Raw genomic sequence first — 18,920 nt, 5'->3', positions numbered from 1 at the left:
CTCCAGGCTGAAGAACCTACTGGAACAGGTCCATATCTTTCTTGTAGTGTGGGCCCCAGAGCTGCACACAATACTCCAGATGCGGTCTCATGAAAGCAGAGTAGAGGGAGGGAACCACCACGCTACTTGTTATGCAGCCCAGGATATGATTGCCTTTCTGGGCAGCAAGTGCACATGGCCAGCTCATGTCCCATTTGTCACCCACCAGTACCTCCAAGTCCTTCTCTTCAGGGCTGCTCTCAATCCATTCATCCCACATTGTGTATGGAAACTGGGGATTGCTCCAACCCACGTGCAGGACTTTGCACTTGGGTTCATAACGTTTGCACAGGCCCACTTCTCCAGCCTTTCAAGGTACCTCTGGATGGCATCCCTTCCCTCTAGCAAATCAGCTGCACCACTCAGCTTGGTGTCATCTGCAAACTTGCTCAGCGTGCACTCAATCCCACTGTCTATGTCATTCATGAAAATACTAAATAGCTCTGGTCCCAGTATGGACCCTTGAGGAACACCACATGTTACTGGTTTCCACTTGGAAATGATAACTCAACGATAACTCTTTGGACACGGCCATCCACACAGTTCCTTCTCCCTCTAACAGTCCATCTGTCAAATCCATGTTTCTCTAATTGAGTGGCCACCATGTTATGGGGAACCACGTAGGGGACACCCTGCACGCGTTCTCCCACTGACCCCCAGCCAGTTCAGGGAAACCTTGGCTGGGCTGGGTTGCCACTCTGCACTTTGAGGACTGCACTAGAGATGGTTTTGCTTTCTTTCCCTACAGACCAGTGTGCCTCTGGGAGCACACACAGGCCTAGGAAAGCCTTCCTCTTCACAGCTCTAAACATCAAAGGTGTGTGCGGGAACTGCCCCTGCACTCAGACAATTGGAACAGATGTGACCTTCCCCATTTCATCAGACACCCTGAGGTCGAGCTCTAGCTCATGACAACAAGCAAGGCAAGCATTAGAAACAGACAAAAATGAACGGATCAGGTGGAATAACATTTCTTAGGCCAAACTTCTTGAGCAGAAGCAACTCCTATGGCATGGTACTCCATTAGGCAGCACACGGTTGTATTATCTATGACAAGCAGGGAAATGACCATCTGTTCTTCTATAGGCTCACACACAGAGCTCCCCTGTCTTCTCTCCAACCCTACACAACTTGCAGGTTTGCTTCTGACCTTCTCAAAATTGGCAACATATGAGACCAGGTAAAGAAAAACAAAACCGTAAATCAGACAAGCATGGCAAGCAAGCATTAGAAGACAAAGTGGTGTCAGAGAAACTCACTGGCACGATGGCTCGGTCTTCACTTCATCCCCCAGAGCATCCAGAAGTCATTGAGATCTCAAGCTCTAAGTGCAGCCCTAAAGCCTTACTCTGGACTACAGAGCAGGGGGGTTCAATTTATGAAATTGTCATCAGCTCATGTGGCCTGCTCATCTCCCACAAATATGAAGCCATAAGTGTAAACACCGTGTCATGGGCCTCTTTCTCAACCTAAGACTTCCGAGAAATTATAAGAAAATCTCTTTTAGCTTCTGCTTCATATTCCTCACACCTAAAATTCTCACTTACATGGCTGAAGTGAGTATTTGCTGCAAAACAACACTCACAGCTTCAAAAGCAAAAGCATTGTCCACAAACAGGTAAAAGGAACCACGACCTTCCAGGAAACAAAGGCCAGAAAGAAAGTGTAATTACAACTGTGAAGAAACTGCACATCACGACGTTCCAGGGAGACAGAGATGGATAAAGGAGGTTTCACACAGGAATTATAAGCTGTTCCACCCATACATCATCATTCCAGGTACACACTTATGCTTAAATACTTTATTGTCAGAGGACTACAATTGCCTTTCAGGACAGGGAATCCAGGATCACAGCAGAAATGGCACAGGCCTTGGCATCAAAGCATTGCCCAGCCAAAACCACATTGACCCACCTGTTTTCATGGTTCAAAGCCAGCCTCTCACCTCCTTGCTCTGCATTCACAGCCTTTAGTTGCACCATGGACTATACCCAACTTTTGGCCATGCATTAGCCACAGGTGAAAGAGCATGTCCTTCAGCAGTGTTTTAGGGAAACAGCAGTACCCCAAAGTCTTTGTCTTGGCAGCTGTACACCTTCAAGGTATGGATGGAAACTGCTCCCCGAGCCTGATCATTTTAACAGATTTCTACTTTGAAGGATTATCAGCCAAACTGAGGCCTAGTTTTAGAACAGGAGAAGAAACAAGAAAGTAGTATGAAACCTACAGAAGTCAAGGAATCATAGCTTAACATTTCAGATTATGTCAACTCTAGTAGGTACACAAGAAGAGTATCCAGTTGGTAAAAAGTACGTGGCAGGAGCTCACACCAATGACCACAGCCACAGTTCTTAAAGTCATTTCTTTGGACAATAAGAAAAGGAAAATGCACAGAACCACAACTGTGGGACCCATCCAACAACTAGAAGAAACTGAACATTGACACCTACCTTTCGGACATTTCAAACTGTACCACAGCAAATTCATCCACCTGCCCTGTCTCTGTGCAGACAGAATGCTTCAGCGTGCTCAAACAGGACACAACAGGGAAGCTACCTCTGCAGAGAGACATCACTGAAAGAAATGTTGCGCACACAACTTCTCCTCACGAACAAAAAGGATCACAACATGGATGCACGCATGGAGGCTTCTCTGCTCACCACACTCGTTTCAGGAAACATAAAATGTTCTAAAGGGCATAAGCGATATGCAGCTCAGTTAAAGACTCAGTTGTCACTATCAGCTCAAAGACACCATCATTCTTCCTCACCACACGGTCAATTTGGAAGATACGTGACTCTGCAACTGTTAATGCAATGTTGACGTCTATGCCCAACAACTACCATTCACAGGAAAAGCTGTATCCAACATGACAGTGCATAAATTGAGTAACTTCCTCACACATGCTTCAAAGAACAAGCCCCAAACCCAGAAATTCCTGTCAAAAATTCCCTCCCATCCCCTACATTCACACCAATTTTAATACTGACAAACATCGGCAGTTACTTCATAAGAGCAAGAGCCGCTAATAAAGTCTGAAGGTTGGTCAAGGCTGGGAAAAGCTTAATACAACCACGATGAAACTCTACATCACACTCTTACAAGGTCATACAGGTGGAAAAATGATGTTTCACACAGCATTTCTAGAGCACCCCTAGAGCATGTTTCCTCTTCCATGGCGATTGCTTGCAGACAAATTTGTCAGAGGATTGTCATCCACTTCCCACAGGTGTCCCCACTGAAAAGCTCCTCCACCAGCAGGAGGACCATTCCCCATGCACAGTTATTGCACAAACACTTCATCATTGTCAGAGGACTACCATTGCCTTTATGGACAGCGAAGCTAGGATCACAACATGAATGGCACAGGCCTTGGCACAAGGCATGAAATCAAACCATTGCCCAGCCAAAACCACATTGACCCACCTCTTTTCATGGTCCGAAGCCACCCCCAGCTAGTCCCTCACCTTCCTTGCTCTGCATTCGCAGCTTTTAGTTGCACCACGGACAATATCCAACTTTTGGCTATATGTCAGCCACAGGCAAAAGAGCATTTCATTCAGTGACGTTTTAGGGAAGCATAAGTTTATCACAGACCTTGTCTTGGCAGCTGTACACCTTCAAGGTAGGGATGGAAACTGCTCTCCCAGCCTGATAATTATGAGAGATCTTTTAGTGTTTTCAGGATTGCCAGGCACAATGAAGCAACCCTGACAAAAAAAGGCAAGAATGGGAAATCCACAGAAGTGTATGATTCATAGCTTGCATTTCAGATTGTGTCAATTGGCGTAGGTACACAACAAAGGTAACTAGCTGCTAACAAGTACACAGGAGACTCACACAGGAGCCCACACCAAAGACCATAGCCACAGTTCTCAAAGTCATCTCTTTGGACAATAAGAAAAGGAAAATGCGTGGAATCACAACTGTGGGCTTCATCTGACAGCTAGGACAAACTGCACCTTTGCATTTACCTTTTAGACATTTCAAACTATACCCCAGCGAACTCCTCCACCTAGCCCTGTCTCTGTGCAGACAGAACCCTTCACCCTGTCCAAACACGACACAACAGGAAAGCTACCTATGCAGACAGACACCATTAAAAGAAATGTTGCACGCACAGCTTCTCGGATCCCAAGGATCACAACACAGATGCATGCACAGAGATTTTTCTGCTCCTACCATTACTTTGAACAAAGGTAAAATGTTATAAAGGGCATAAGCAATAAGCAGCTCGATTAAAGACCCAGTCATCAAAGAATCAACTCAAAGGCAACATCACCCTTCTTCAGCACATGGGCTATTTGGAAGGTATGTGACACTGCCACTATTCATGCATTACATCTATGCCTGATAACTACCATTCACAGGAAACATCATGCAACAGGAAAGCAAACTGATGAACCCAAACTTGGCCTTATCAAAATATTAGACACCGCTAGACTCATTTTCAGACGGCCAACACTAAACCCTGGGACATGCCATGTCTCCACCAGCACCTCCTCACACACAGCACCCCCAAGACACTCCTCAAACCCTTCACAGAGTGCATGGCTGTCAATGATCTTGATCATTTTCAGATAGACTCCATTGAAAGAAAAGTTGCTCAGACAACTTCTCCTTACCATGGATAAGAGTTGACTTCTCACCAGGTGTATGTGACAAGCAAGACCATTTCTTCCAGTGACATTTTAAGGAAAGACGTCTATGAAAGTCTTCCGCTTTACAGCTGGAAACATGGAAGGCACGTACGGGATAGTCAGACCAATGTGACAGATATCATCTTCCACACATTACCAGAGACATCGGCCCACTTTCAGATCATTACAACGAGCAAGGCAAGAAGTTAACACCTGCAGAAAGGAAGGGATCACAACATACTTTTCTAGTTTATGGCTCATAATTCAGGTCTTTAGAAGGGAATGAATCATCAGTTGGCTCCTCCCAAAGATCCCATTATCGCACTTGCCGTAAGTATAGAATTAAGGTGTTAGTTGAATACACCACGACAACCTCCAAACACACAGGAGGCACCTCCCAGGGCTCCCAATACAGCTGGAAAAACGTGTCTCAGGCCAAATTTACGTGGGAAGCCAAATCTCACATTACATGATCCTTCAGCTGGACACTGAAGAGGGAAAGGAGCAAACCATAGCTCTTGTGTCCTTCAACAGCCCCTCACGTACAGCTCCCTCATGACTCTCATCTCCAACTCTTCACAACTTGCATGAGGTTCTTTAACCATCATAATTTGCAAGCACTTGTCATCAAAAGGCCAGTTATGCAGACCATTTCTCTTCAACATGCAGAAGGATGACGCAACCACTTCACATAGGTATCTTTACATCTGTGTACTGCAGATTGTCTGTACAGAAGTGTCTGCTCACTAGTCTTCTGGGAAGAAACATCAAGATTGTAAAAGTAAAAGAGAGGTCCTCCAGGAGAGACTGGGTCAGTGAACATCTGCAGAGGGGGAACATCCCCCTCCTTGCATCTCCCCCCGCACCTTCAATGTCTCCCCTCCCACCCTCGTATGGCTCTTGCTATAGCATGTATTTTCAAGTCAAGACATACCCAGCTCCTTCTGCAATAAGCCAACCTTAAAAGATGGGGAATCAGCAAAAAACATTTCCTCCACTAGCCCTTCACACGCAGCCACACAGAGATTTCTTAAATAGTCACAACTTTTACGATTCTCTTTCATCTCCATAACAGGCAGACAGACCTCGTCAAGGGATCAGTTGTTGCCCAGTTCCAGCCAACAGCAGCCCCGCTTCTCCTGCCTCCCACACCAACTGCAACGCGGAGCCACAACCCCACGCTCACCTCCCGGGAGCAAGAGGCACCAGCACACAGTGCGCTGCTCAGCGAAGCTTCGCCTTCCCCGACACCAACCCTCGGCCCTGCGCAGGACGCAGCCCAGGGCGCGGAAAGGGCACGGAAGCGGCAGAGCCAAGCGTCGCGGAGAAGGTCGCGCCAGAGGAACTCACCGGGGCAGCGGCAGGGTCCTCCCCGAGCAGCGGCGCGGGCTCGTCGGGCGGCGGCCGGGCCGGGAGGGTGTCGCAGCAGCTGCCGCCCGACAAGCGGAGCTGGCTCTTGCGCGAGTCGGCGGTGAGCGACACCTCGTGCGAGTAGGAGTGCAGGAAGGCGCGGACGCCGTCGATGCCCACGAAGTGCGAGGCCGGCACGCCGCGCAGGGCGCCGCTGCCCGCCGGCAGCAGCTGCGAGCGGCGCCAGCGCCGCAGGCGCAGCGCCAGCAGCAGCAACAGGAAGGCGAGGAAGAGGCAGGACACGGCCGCCACGGCCACCACCAGCCACCGCGTCAGGCTGCCGGCCGGCTCGCCCGGCGCCGCCGCCGCGCTGCCCAGCTCCCACAGCAGCTCGGCCACGCTCTCGGCCAGCACCACCGTCAGCGTGGCCGTGGCCGACAGCGCCGGCCGCCCGTGGTCCTTCACCACCACCACCAGGCTCTGCCGCGCCGCGTCGCGGGCCAGCGGGGAGCGCGCCGTGCGCACCTCGCCGCTGTGCAGCCCCACGCGGAACAGCCCCGGCTCCGTCGCCTTGGCCAGCTCGTACGACAGCCACGCGTTCTGCCCCGCGTCCGCGTCCACCGCCACCACCTTGGCCACCAGCGCCCCGGGCTCCGCCGAGCGCGGCGCCAGCTCCACGCCCGCCCAGCCCGCGCCCGCCGCCGCCGCCGCCGCCGGCGGGTACAGCACCTGCGGCGCGTTGTCGTTCTCGTCCACGATCACGAGCCGCACCGACACGTTGCTGCTCCGCGCCGGCGCGCCGCCGTCCTCCGCCCGCACCCACAGCCCCACCTCGCGCACCTCCTCGTAGTCGAAGGAGCGCAGCGCGTACAGCGCGCCCGTCTCCGCCTGCACCGACACGTAGGACGAGAGCGGCGCGCCCCGCACCAGCCCCTCCGACAGCCGGTACCGCACGCGCGCGTTCTGCCCCCAGTCCGCGTCCGTCGCCCGCACCGTCAGCACCAGCGCGCCCGCCGCGTTGTTCTCGGGCAGCCGGGCGCTGTAGCGCGCCTCCGCGAACACCGGCGCGTTGTCGTTCACGTCCAGCACGCGCAGCGCCAGCACCGCGCTGCTCCACAGCGCCGGCGACCCGCCGTCCGCCGCCCGCACCGTCACGTTGTACTCCGCCACCTCCTCCCGGTCCAGCTCCCTCGCCGTCACCACGCGGTAGTAGTCCTCGAAGGACTTCTCCAGCCGGAACGGGACGCCCCCGTCCAGCGAGCACCGCACCTCGCCGTTCGCCCCCGAGTCCCGGTCCTGCACGTGCAGCAGGGCCACCACCGTCCCCGACGGCGCGTCCTCAGAGATCGCGCTCAGCGCCGACGACACTCTCAGTTCGGGCGCGTTGTCGTTCACGTCTGTCACCGAGATCGCGACTTTCGCCGTGTCAAAGAGACCCCCACCGTCCCGTGCCTGCACCTCCAGCTCGTAGGAGTCGCCTTCCTCGAAGTCCAGGCTCCGCACCAGCGTGATCGCTCCCGTCTCGGTCTCCAGATGGAAAATCTTCGAGGCTTTCTCTGTGATTTTCTTCAACGAGTATTTAATGTCCCCGTTCAGCCCCTCGTCGGCGTCGGTGGCCGTGAGGGTGACGAGGGTGGAGCCCACGGGCACGTCCTCCGGCACACGCACCGTGTACTCCGCCTGGCTGAACACGGGCGCGTTGTCGTTGGCGTCCAGCACCGCCACGCGGATCCGCGCCGTGCCCGTCCGCGCCGGCTCTCCGCCGTCGCTCGCCCTCAGCACCAGCTCGTGAAACGCCGCCTCCTCCCGGTCCAGCGCCTTCGCCAGCACCAGCTCGGGACGCTGATCCCCGCCGGGGCCCGCTTGCACGGCCAGCGAGAAGTGCTCGTCGCCGCTCAGCGCGTAGCTCTGCACAGAATTCCGGCCCACGTCCGGGTCGTGGGCCTCGGCCAGGGGAAACCGCGACCCCGGGGCTGTCGTCTCGCTCATTCTCTCCTCTAGTTCAATTTCCTGGAAGCTGGGCGCGTTGTCGTTAATGTCCGTAATCTCCACCTCGACTCCGTAGACCTGCATTTCCCCCTCCACTATCACCTCACAGCGCAGCACGCATTGCTCCACACTCTCGCACAGCTGCTCTCTGTCTATCCTCTCCGCCGTCACTAAATGTCCCGTCTTCCCGTGCAGAGCGAAATACTGCGTCCTACCTCTGTCCAAGATGCGGACGCCGCTGTCGCGGAGCGCCGGCAGCTCCAGCCCCAGGTCCTTGGCCACGTCGCCCACGAACGAGCCCTTCGGCATCTCCTCGGGAAGCGAGTAGCGCAGCTGCCCCCACGCCGCCTCCCACGCCGCCACCAGGACGCACCACAGCAGGGCTCGCTCCCGCCGGCCCCAGCGCCTCCCCGCCGTGCACATCTCCGCCGCGGCCCCGCCGGCCCAGCACCACCGCCGGCAGCTCCCCGCCGCCCAACGCCGACCCGGCTCCAGCTCCGGCTCCCGCTGCCGTTCCGGCTCCGGCTTCTTCTCCGGCTCGGGCTCGCCGCTGCCGGCCGCTGCCGCCGGCCCCTCCGCCTCGCTGCAGCACGGCTCCGCACCGCGGGGACGCTCGCAGACCGCCCGGCCGCCGAGCCAGCCAGACAGCGAGCGAGCGAGCCGGGCCGCAGCGGGCGGGGCTGCCTGCAGCGCTCCGGCCTTCCTCTCGCTCCTCCTCGGTCAATAGCGGCGCCCGCAGCCTCCTCCCGGCACTGCAGGCACCGAGCGCTGCCCAGCGCTGCCCGCCCTGCCTTTCCCACGGACAGCTCGCGGGGACGGCACCGTCGCCACGGAGACAGCGGGGCCCGTCCAGCGGTGACCTCCTGCGCGGCCTTTTCCCGAGCCCACCTCTTCTTTGATCCTCGAGGCGATCCCAACCGGAAAGAAATAACACGCCTTCTGTGGGCATAGTATTTCTACCTCACGGGAAAAACGTTTTTGTAATCGTGATGTCATATAGATACACAGTTCTCTTAATATGACGTGCAGAATATTACGAGTCTTAGCCCGTTAGTCCACAAGCACAATCTCCACCACGAATTACGCAGCTTTTGCAGCCGTCGTTCTTGAATGACTTTTCCCTCACCCTTTCTGCAGACCAATACGGCATCACACTGGAATGCCACCAGCCACATTAATTCCCCACATCCCGACCAATAGCACAAAGCAGCCATGGAGATCCCCCCTCAAAAGGAGTCATCCTCAGAGACGGCCCTTCCTTCTCGACTTTGACACTTTTCACCTGCACGTCGGAGGCTGCTCTGAATCAGCCTCCATTTCTCCCCCTTCTCCAACCACTACTTCGGAATTTTTGATAAGACCCTTACACAGAACAGGCCGTACTTACACTGAGGACTTAGTGCTCCATTCTAGAGTAACTCAGCAGCACAGAGCAATGCACATGCACATACAGAAGAAACTCCAAAAAGCCAACCCAGCTTAAAGGCAACTCTTCATGTTAAGCAAAGTACAAGTCTTTGGGAAAAGGGGGATACAAAAAGACAACAGACTCTGAAATACAAAACTTGACTTTTTTTCTGGAGATCCCATTCAATGGCTTAACCCCTGTACAAAAAGACAGATAAGGAACAGTAAAAAAAGAGGGAACAAAAAATGAGAAATAACTGCTCAAAGAACTCAGAGAAACAATGCCTAGAAAAAATTAGTTAGCCTCACTAGTGCTGCCATTTCTGCAGCGACCTTTCCTCAAAAGATGGGAGGGCACACGGCACAGGCGTAGGAACCATCTGTAACGTCTCTATTCATGGCATCACACGCTCTTTCTTTTGGATGTCCAACACCAAAACAGCATTAACCAACGGGTTTTTATTCAGCCATCAACCAGGTCCAAGTCCATCGCTTTGGGAAAACAGCGATCAGGAAGGAAAAATCTCCAATACCAAGCATCAATGTCATTTTCCCAACCCTGTCGTGTGGAATTAGCGGATCTCACTTTACACAGTACGGATCCACCTTCACCGTTACTAACGGTTCAGACATCACAAGCTTCATAGTCCAAACTTCTCAGCTAAACCTGTGACCGCCGATGAACCCAGAAGTGCCGACGCTAGCTGCTTGCTCTAAGTGGAATGGGGTTACCCTGTTCCTTCTTTCATTCCTTCATGGAGACACAAATGTGGGAGAGCACTTCCCACACACATCACCTGGGGAAACCCAGGAGAAGCACGATGGGGGTTCAGAAAGGCCCAAGGATCTCAAGAAAGGATCATTGTTAACCATTATTAATGCATACCATTTATACAGGGTTTGTCGACAAAACTTCTCAGCTGAACCTGAACGTGTGATGAATCAAGAAGTGCCGCTGCTAACTGCCTGCTATGAGTGGAAAATGAATGAGTGCCAAAAAAACTCAGTCAGTTTTTTTTCTGCCTTGTTAACGTCCAGCATCAGCAGAGCTCATTCCATCTAGGAGCTTCAACACACCTCTACCATCATGTCCAGCACAAGTTGAACGAAGAGAACCTCCCCACTGAGCCTACACATGTGACAGCTCATGAGGCAGGTAGTTCTGCTTCTTACCGCCTGCTGCTAAAAAAGCTGCGGTACAGGATGATTTCATTTGTTCAGGGAAACACAGACCAGCACTAGTGGCCAAAGCAGAGAAACGAAGAGCAACAGCCCACTACCCTGGGCGTGAGGTTAGGAAAGGCTCAAGGACAAGGACTGCACACAAGCACTGCAACTCCAAAGGCATTTAAAACTGAGACATGCTGTCAGGTACTTTTAGGTCATCTCCTTGAGTCACAATCAATAGTCCGTAGTAAATCCTCATGGCAGAACAATAAAGAAAGCAACTCAGCTGCCCTTAGTAAAGTCTAAAGGGAAATATAAGAGCAATACACAATTTCATAGCTGCAGGAGACTATTTTCAATTGTGCTTTCCTTACCTGGAATAAATATCAAGAAGGAAATATTTGTGTGGGAGTAACCAATACGTAATCAGAAACAGAACGAAGCAAAAGTGATTGTAAACCTCTCATGCCAGACCTGCAAAGGGTTTCCATCTTCCCTGCATTTCTTCCATTTGCTCATGTGTGTCTCTGACGTTTGTCCCACTGTTGATTTTTCTTGTAGGGAGCAGAACATTTACACTGAGAATTATATCACCCTAAAGGTAATGTGTATAGCCCTATGCTAAGGTAACAGAATGACCTTTATTAGTTTGATTCTGATTCACAAAAGCTCCTTCTTTTCCAACTCCATATTTGAGGCGCTGACAATGGGAAAGTGCAAAACCACGTCGAGTCTTTCACAGAACCAAAGAATGGTTTAGGCTGGAAGGGACCTTTAAGGATCATCTATTCCAAACACTCTGCCATGGGCTGGGACATCCTTCACCAGGTCAGGTTGCTCAAAGCCATGCCCAACCTGACCTTGAAGTCTTCCAGTGATGGTGCATCCACAGCTTCTCTGGACAACATGTTCCAGTGTCTCACCAACCTTATCATAAAGCAGTTCTTCCTTATGCCTAATCAAAACCTACCCTCATTCTGTTTAAAACCATTGCCCATTGTCCAGTCATGACAGGCCCTGGTAAAAAGGCTCTCTCCGTCTTTCTTAGAAGCCACCTTTAAATATTGAAAAGCTACAATAAGGTTTCCCCAGAGCCTTCTCTTCTCCAGGCTGAAGAACCTCAATTTCTTCAACCCTTCTTCATAGTAGAGGTGTTGCAGCCTTTTGACGTTTTTGTGGCTCTCCTGTGGACCAACTCTAACAGCCCCATGTCTTTCTTGTAGTGTAGGCCTCAGAGCAGTGCTCCAGGTGGGGTCTCATGAAACAGAGGAGAAGGGGAGAACCACATGTTCTCCCTTGTTATGCAGCCTAAGATACAACTGCCTTTCTGGGCAGCAAGTGCATTTTGCCAGCTCAGGACCCATTTGTTACCCACCACTACCCCCAAGTCCTTCTCTGCAGGGCTGCTCTCAATCCATTCATCCCACAGTCTGTATGGAAACTGGGGATTGCCCCGATACATATGCAGGACCTTCCACTTGGCCTTGTTGATATTCATGACGTTCGCACAGGCCCACTTCTCCAGCCTTTCAAGGTCCCTCTGATGGCATCCCTTCCCTCTAGTGAATCAACTGCACCACTCAGCTTGCTGTCATCTGCAAACTTGCTGAGGGTGCACTCAATCCCACTGTCTATGTCATTGACGAAAATACTAAATACCACTGGTCCCAGTACGGACCCTTGAGGGACAGCACACGTTACTGGTTTCCACTTGGACATTGAGCCATTGAGTATAACTCTTTGGATGCAGCCATCCAGCCAGTTCCTTATCCATCAACCCTCTAACAGCCCATCTGTCAAACCCGTATCTCTCCAATTGAGTGGCCACCATGTTATGGGGAACCATGTAGGGAGCACCCTGCATGCGTTCTCCCACTGACCCCCAGTCAGTTCAGGGAAACCTTGGCTGGGCTGGGTTGCCACTCTGCACTTTGAGGACTGCACTAGAGATGGTTTTGCTTTCTTTCCCTACAGACAAGTGTGCCTCTGGGAGCACACGCAGGCCCAGGAAAGCCTTCCCCTTCACAGCTCTGAACATCAAAGGTGTGTGCGGGAACTGCCCCTGCACTCAGACAGTTGGAACAGATGTGACCTTCCCCATTTCATCAGACACCTGAGGTCGAGCTCTAGCTCACGACAACAAGCAAGGCAAGAGTTAGAAACAGACAAAAATGAACCGATCAGGTGGAATAACATTTCTTAGGCCAAACATCTTGAGCAGAAGCAACTCCAATTGCATGGTACTCCATTAGGCAGCACACGGTTGTGTTATCTATGACAAGCAGGGAAATGACCATCTGTTCCTCTATAGTGTCATACATCAGAGCTCCTCTGTCTTCTCTCCAACCCTACACAACTTGCAGGTTTCCTTCTGACCTTCTCATAATAGGAAAAAACATATCATGAGGGGACACTGCACTATGATCACACCAAGAAGGGAGGTACCTTTGTCTGTTAACCATCATTCTGAGAAGACAAAGGAGTTTAGGCACACCAGTGATAATTGGCCAAAATAAAAGAGGAGTGGTCACCCGACAGAGAATGGGTCATCAAGCCATCAGCTTAGGGGGAATATCCTCCCCTCTTTTATCACGCACTGTTCCATAGAGATGTGACTTCTACTAACGTCATGTTTACATCTATTCCCCCCGACAAAAACAGAATGCAAAGATACCCTCACATCTCCTGCCTTTCACACCTGCTGTAGTAAGACCAAGAGGCACTAACACACGGCACATTGCTAAACGAAGCTATGCTGATAATTACAAGTAAACCTACCTACATACAAGACCAGGTAAAGAAAAACAAAGCCATAAATCAGACAAACAAGGCAAGGAAGCATTAGAAGACAAAGTGTTGTCAGAGAAACTCACCAGGAAGTCTTCTTGGTCTTCACTACGGCTGTTGAAATTCAGCCCTGAGAGCACCTGGAAGTCACTGAAGTCTCAAGCACAAGCTTGGCCCTGAAGTCTTACTCTGGACTACAGAGTAGGGGGTTTCGTTTTAAGTAATAGTCATCAGTTGTCATCAATTTTTCTAATATGTGGCCTGCTCATCTTCCTCAAATATGACGATTATAGAACTTACCATGGGCCTCATTCTCAAGTTAAGTCTTCTGAGAAATTACAACAGGTTCTCTTTTAGCTTCTGCTTTGTTTTCCTCACACAAAAAAATTCTGTCTTTACGTGGCTGAAGTGAGTATTTGCTGCAAAGCAGCACTCACAGTTTCAAATGCAAAAAGCACTGCCCAGGAAGAGACAAAATGAAATACGACCTTCCTGGAAACAAAGGCCTGAAAGAAAGTCTAATTACAACCATGGAGAAACTCTACACTGCAATGTTAGAGGGAAATAGAGATAGACAAAGGAGGTTTCACACAGGAATTATGAGCGTTCTACGCATGCATCATCATTCTACATGCACAGTTATCGCACAAACACTTTATTATTATTGTCAGAGGACTACCATTGCCTTTCAGGACAGGGAATCCAGGATCACAGCAGAAATGGCACAGGCCTTGGCTCAAACCATTGCCCAGCCAAAACCACATTGACCCACCTCTTCCCATGGTTCAAAGCCAGCCTCTCACCTCCTTGCTCTGCATTCACAGCCTTTAGTTGTACCATGGACAACAGCCAATATTTTGGCCATATGTCAGCCACAGGCAAAAGAGCATTTCCTTCAGTGACCTTTTAGGGAAGCATAAGTATGTCAATATCTTTGTCTTCACAGCTGACCACCTTCAAGCCATGGATGGGAACTGCTTCCCCAGCACAACAAGTATAAATGATCTTTTCATGTTTTAAGGGTTACCAGCCACAATGAGGACCGGTTTTAGACCTGGACAACAAACAAGGCAAGAATGGGAGACCTAGAGAAGTCAAGGAATTGTGGTTTAACATTTCAGATGATGTCAACTGTAGAAGGTACACAAGAAGGGTATCTAGTTGGTAAAAAGTCCACAGGAGGATCACACAGGCATACACACCAAAGACCATAGCCACAGTTCCTCAAAGTCATTTCTTTGGACAATAAAAAAGGGGAAATGCATGGAACCACAACTGTGGGCTCCATATGACAACCAGGAGACACTGAACCTTTAAACCTATCTTTCAGACATTTCAAATTATACCACAGCAAAGACCTGCCCTGTCTCTGGACAGTCAGAATTTTTCAGCCTGCCCAAACATCACACAACAGGAAAGCTACCTTTGCAGACAGACACCATTAAAGGAAAAGTTGCACACACAACTTCTCCTTCTCTGAGAACGAAGATCACAACATGGACGCATGCAAGAGGACTTCTCTCCTACTCACACTAATTGGAAGAAACTGAAAACGTTCTCAAGTGCATAAGCAATCTGCAGCTCCGATAAAGACCCAGCTATCAAAGCATCAACTCAAAGACACCATCATCCTTCTTCAGCACATGGACGAACTGGAAGATACCTGACTCTCAAATCTTAACCTCAAGTGTAACCTATGCTCAATAACTACCATTCACAGGAAACATCATGCAACAGGAAAGCAAACTGATGAACCCACAGCTTGGCCAGTTGGAATCTGAGCAGTGGGATATCCAAAAATAAGACACCTTCAGTCTCATTTGATGTAGTTGAGCAGTGAACCCTGGGAATTAACAAAATGCCATATCTCCACCAGTACCTCCTCACACGCAGCACCCCCAGGACCCTCCTCTAACCCTGCACAGACTGCACGGCTGTATCCATCAAAAGGCAAGTTGAAGAACTTCTCCTTACCATGGATAATATTTGACTTCTCACCATGTGTATGTGACAAGCAAGAGCATTTCTTCCAGTGACATTTTAAGGAAAGACGTCTATGAAAGTCTTCCTCTTTACAGCTGTAAACATAAAAGGCATGTATGGGACAGTCAAATGGAACAGAGGTGATCTTCCACACATTATCAGAGACAACGGCCCACCTTCAGATCTTCACAACAATCAAGGCAAGAAGTTAACACATGCAGAATGGAAGGGATCACAACATACTCCTCTAAATTATGGCTCTAAGGGTAGGTACATAAATCACGTCTTTAGTAGGGAATAAATAATCGGTTGGCTCCTCCCAAAGCTCTCATTATGGCACTTGGCATAAGTACAGAATTAAGCTGTTAGTTGAATACGTCATGACAGCGTACAAACACATAGAAGGAACCTCCCAGAGCTCACAATACAGCTGGAGTAACATGTCTCAGGCCAAATATTTTTTTGGAAGAAAAAACTCACATTGCATGACCCTACAGCTGGGCACTGAACAGGGAAAGGAGCAAACCATATCTGTTGTGTCCTTCAACAGCCCCGCATGAACATCTCCCATGACTCGCAACTCCAACACTTCACAACTTACATGGTGTTCTTTGACGCTCATTAATTTGCAAGCACCTGTCATCAAAGGGCCAGTTCCCCAGTCCATTCCTCTTCAACATGCACGAAGATCAGCCACGCACTTCACATAGATATCTTTGACATCTCTGTACTAAGAAGCAAGATACATTTGTCTGCTCACTAGACCTCTGGGAAGAAACATCAAGGGTCTAAAAGTAAAAGAGAAGCGGTCCTCCAGGAGAGACTGGGTCAGTCAACAGCGCGTAACACAGCAAAGACGTTATAAAAAATAGAAACTCCAGCCAACAGCAGCCCCGCTTCTCCTGCCTCCCACACCAACTGCAACACGGAGCCACAACCCCACGCTCACCTCCCGGGAGCAAGAGGCATCAGCACACAGTGCGCTGCCCCGCGAAGCTTCGCCTTCCCCGACACCAACCCTCGGCCCTGCGCAGGACGCAGCCCAGGGCGCGGAAAGGGCACGGAAGCGGCAGAGCCAAGCGTCGCGGAGAAGGTCGCGCCAGAGGAACTCACCGGGAGAGCGGCGGGGTCCTCCCCGAGCAGCGGCGCGGGCTCGTCGGGCGGCGGCCGGGCCGGGAGCGTGTCGCAGCAGCTGCCGCCCGACAAGCGGAGCTGGCTCTTGCGCGAGTCGGCGGTGAGCGACACCTCGTGCGAGTAGGAGTGCAGGAAGGCGCGGACGCCGTCGATGCCCACGAAGTGCGAGGCCGGCACGCCGCGCAGGGCGCCGCTGCCCGCCGGCAGCAGCTGCGAGCGGCGCCAGCGCCGCAGGCGCAGCGCCAGCAGCAGCAGCAGGAAGGCGAGGAAGAGGCAGGACACGGCCGCCACGGCCACCACCAGCCACCGCGTCAGGCTGCCGGCCGGCTCGCCCGGCGCCGCCGCCGCGCTGCCCAGCTCCCACAGCAGCTCGGTCACGCTCTCGGCCAGCACCACCGTCAGCGTGGCCGTGGCCGACAGCGCCGGCCGCCCGTGGTCCTTCACCACCACCACCAGACTCTGCCGCGCCGCGTCGCGGGCCAGCGGGGAGCGCGCCGTGCGCACCTCGCCGCTGTGCAGCCCCACGCGGAACAGCCCCGGCTCCGTCGCCTTGGCCAGCTCGTACGACAGCCACGCGTTCTGCCCCGCGTCCGCGTCCACCGCCACCACCTTGGCCACCAGCGCCCCGGGCTCCGCCGAGCGCGGCGCCAGCTCCACGCCCGCCCAGCCCGCGCCCGCCGCCGCCGCCGCCGCCGCCGGCGGGTACAGCACCTGCGGCGCGTTGTCGTTCTCGTCCACGATCACGAGCCGCACCGACACGTTGCTGCTCCGCGCCGGCGCGCCGCCGTCCTCCGCCCGCACCCACAGCCCCACCTCGCGCACCTCCTCGTAGTCGAAGGAGCGCAGCGCGTACAGCGCGCCCGTCTCCGCCTGCACCGACACGTAGGACGAGAGCGGCGCGCCCCGCACCCGCCCCTCCGACAGCCGGTACCGCACGCGCGCGTTCTGCCCCCAGTCCGCGTCCGTCGCCCGCACCGTCAGCACCAGCGCGCCCGCCGCGTTGTTCTCGGGCAGCCGGGCGCTGTAGCGCGCCTCCGCGAACACCGGCGCGTTGTCGTTCACGTCCAGCACGCGCAGCGCCAGCACCGCGCTGCTCCACAGCGCCGGCGACCCGCCGTCCGCCGCCCGCACCGTCACGTTGTACTCCGCCACCTCCTCCCGGTCCAGCTCCCTCGCCGTCACCACGCGGTAGTAGTCCTCGAAGGACTTCTCCAGCCGGAACGGGACGCCCCCGTCCAGCGAGCACCGCACCTCGCCGTTCGCCCCCGAGTCCCGGTCCTGCACGTGCAGCAGGGCCACTACCGTCCCCGACGGCGCGTCCTCAGAGATCGCGCTCAGCGCCGACGACACTCTCAGTTCGGGCGCGTTGTCGTTCACATCTGTCACGGTGATCGCGATTCTCGCCGTGTCGGAAAGACCCCCGCCGTCATGTGCCTGCACCTCCAGCTCGTAGGAGTCGCCTTCCTCGAAGTCCAGGCTCCGCACCAGCGTGATCGCTCCCGTCTCGGACTCCAGATCGAATATCTGCCATGCCATGTCCTTCTTTTTCTTCAACGAGTATTTAATGTCCCCGTTCAGCCCCTCGTCGGCGTCGGTGGCCGTGAGGGTGACGAGGGTGGAGCCCACGGGCACGTCCTCCGGCACGCGCACCGTGTACTCCGCCTGGCTGAACACGGGCGCGTTGTCGTTGGCGTCCAGCACCGCCACGCGGATCCGCGCCGTGCCCGTCCGCGCCGGCTCTCCGCCGTCGCTCGCCCTCAGCACCAGCTCGTGAAACGCCGCCTCCTCCCGGTCCAGCGCCTTCGCCAGCACCAGCTCGGGACGCTGATCCCCGCCGGGGCCCGCCTGCACGGCCAGCGAGAAGTGCTCGTCGCCGCTCAGCGCGTAGCTCTGCACAGAATTCCGGCCCACGTCCGGGTCGTGGGCCTCGGCCAGGGGAAACCGCGACCCCGGGGCTGTCATCTCGCTCATTCTCAGCTCCGTTTCTGCCTCCTGGAAGCTGGGCGCGTTGTCGTTAATGTCCGTGATCTCCACTTCGATTCCGTAGACCTGCATTTCCCCCTCCACTATCACCTCACAGCGCAGCACGCATTGCTCCACCAGCCGGCACAGCTGCTCTCTGTCTATCCTCTCCGCCGTCACTAAATGTCCCGTCTTCCCGTGCAGAGCGAAATACTGCGTCCTACCTCTGTCCAAGATGCGGACGCCGCTGTCGCGGAGCGCCGGCAGCTCCAGCCCCAGGTCCTTGGCCACGTCGCCCACGAACGAGCCCTTCGGCATCTCCTCGGAAAGCGAGTAGCGCAGCTGCCCCCACGCCGCCTCCCACGCCGCCACCAGGACGCACCACAGCAGGGCTCGCTCCCGCCGGCCCCAGCGCCTCCCCGCCGCGCACATCGCCGCCGCGGCCCCGCCGGCCCAGCACCA

The 18,920-nt window shown here is 53.5% G+C and overlaps 2 protein-coding genes across 2 annotated transcripts; both read right to left on the bottom strand.

Annotated features, from left to right (window-relative positions):
• Window positions 1–5,206: 5,206 nt before the first annotated feature.
• LOC142088959 (protocadherin gamma-A2-like) lies at window positions 5,207–10,070 on the bottom strand. Its single transcript, XM_075164838.1, has 3 exons — window positions 10,012–10,070; window positions 6,030–8,730; window positions 5,207–5,335 (listed from the first exon to the last, which is right to left on the bottom strand). The coding sequence occupies exons 1-3, from the start codon at window positions 10,068–10,070 to the stop codon at window positions 5,207–5,209; spliced, it is 2,889 nt and encodes a 962-aa protein (XP_075020939.1).
• A 2,976-nt stretch (window positions 10,071–13,046) lies between these two features.
• LOC142088958 (protocadherin gamma-A2-like) lies at window positions 13,047–18,890 on the bottom strand. Its single transcript, XM_075164837.1, has 3 exons — window positions 16,476–18,890; window positions 13,466–13,519; window positions 13,047–13,058 (listed from the first exon to the last, which is right to left on the bottom strand). The coding sequence occupies exons 1-3, from the start codon at window positions 18,888–18,890 to the stop codon at window positions 13,047–13,049; spliced, it is 2,481 nt and encodes an 826-aa protein (XP_075020938.1).
• Between the last annotated feature and the right edge of the window lie 30 nt (window positions 18,891–18,920).

Source organism: Calonectris borealis, chromosome 15 (genome assembly GCF_964195595.1).
Source record: "Calonectris borealis chromosome 15, bCalBor7.hap1.2, whole genome shotgun sequence".
Lineage (NCBI taxonomy): Eukaryota > Metazoa > Chordata > Aves > Procellariiformes > Procellariidae > Calonectris > Calonectris borealis.
The sequence above is the reverse complement of the archived record's forward strand: the minus strand, read 5'-3'. Positions and strand labels throughout refer to the sequence as shown.

What these genes read in the sequence shown, in the direction of transcription:
- LOC142088959 (XM_075164838.1), bottom strand. Translation starts at nt 10,070, where the DNA reads ATGAAGCTTGTGATGTCTGAACCGTTAGTAACGGTGAAGGTGGATCCG. An exon ending in GTGGATCCGTACTGTGTAAA is followed by an intron (nt 8,731 to 10,011) that starts GTGAGATCCGCT and finishes TTGACCGAGGAG; the next exon opens with GAGCGAGAGGAAGGCCGGAG. An exon ending in AGGACCCTGCCGCTGCCCCG is followed by an intron (nt 5,336 to 6,029) that starts GTGAGTTCCTCT and finishes TGCATGTTGAAG; the next exon opens with AGAAATGGTCTGCATAACTG.
- LOC142088958 (XM_075164837.1), bottom strand. Translation starts at nt 18,890, where the DNA reads ATGTGCGCGGCGGGGAGGCGCTGGGGCCGGCGGGAGCGAGCCCTGCTG. An exon ending in AGGACCCCGCCGCTCTCCCG is followed by an intron (nt 13,520 to 16,475) that starts GTGAGTTCCTCT and finishes AGTGACTTCCAG; the next exon opens with GTGCTCTCAGGGCTGAATTT.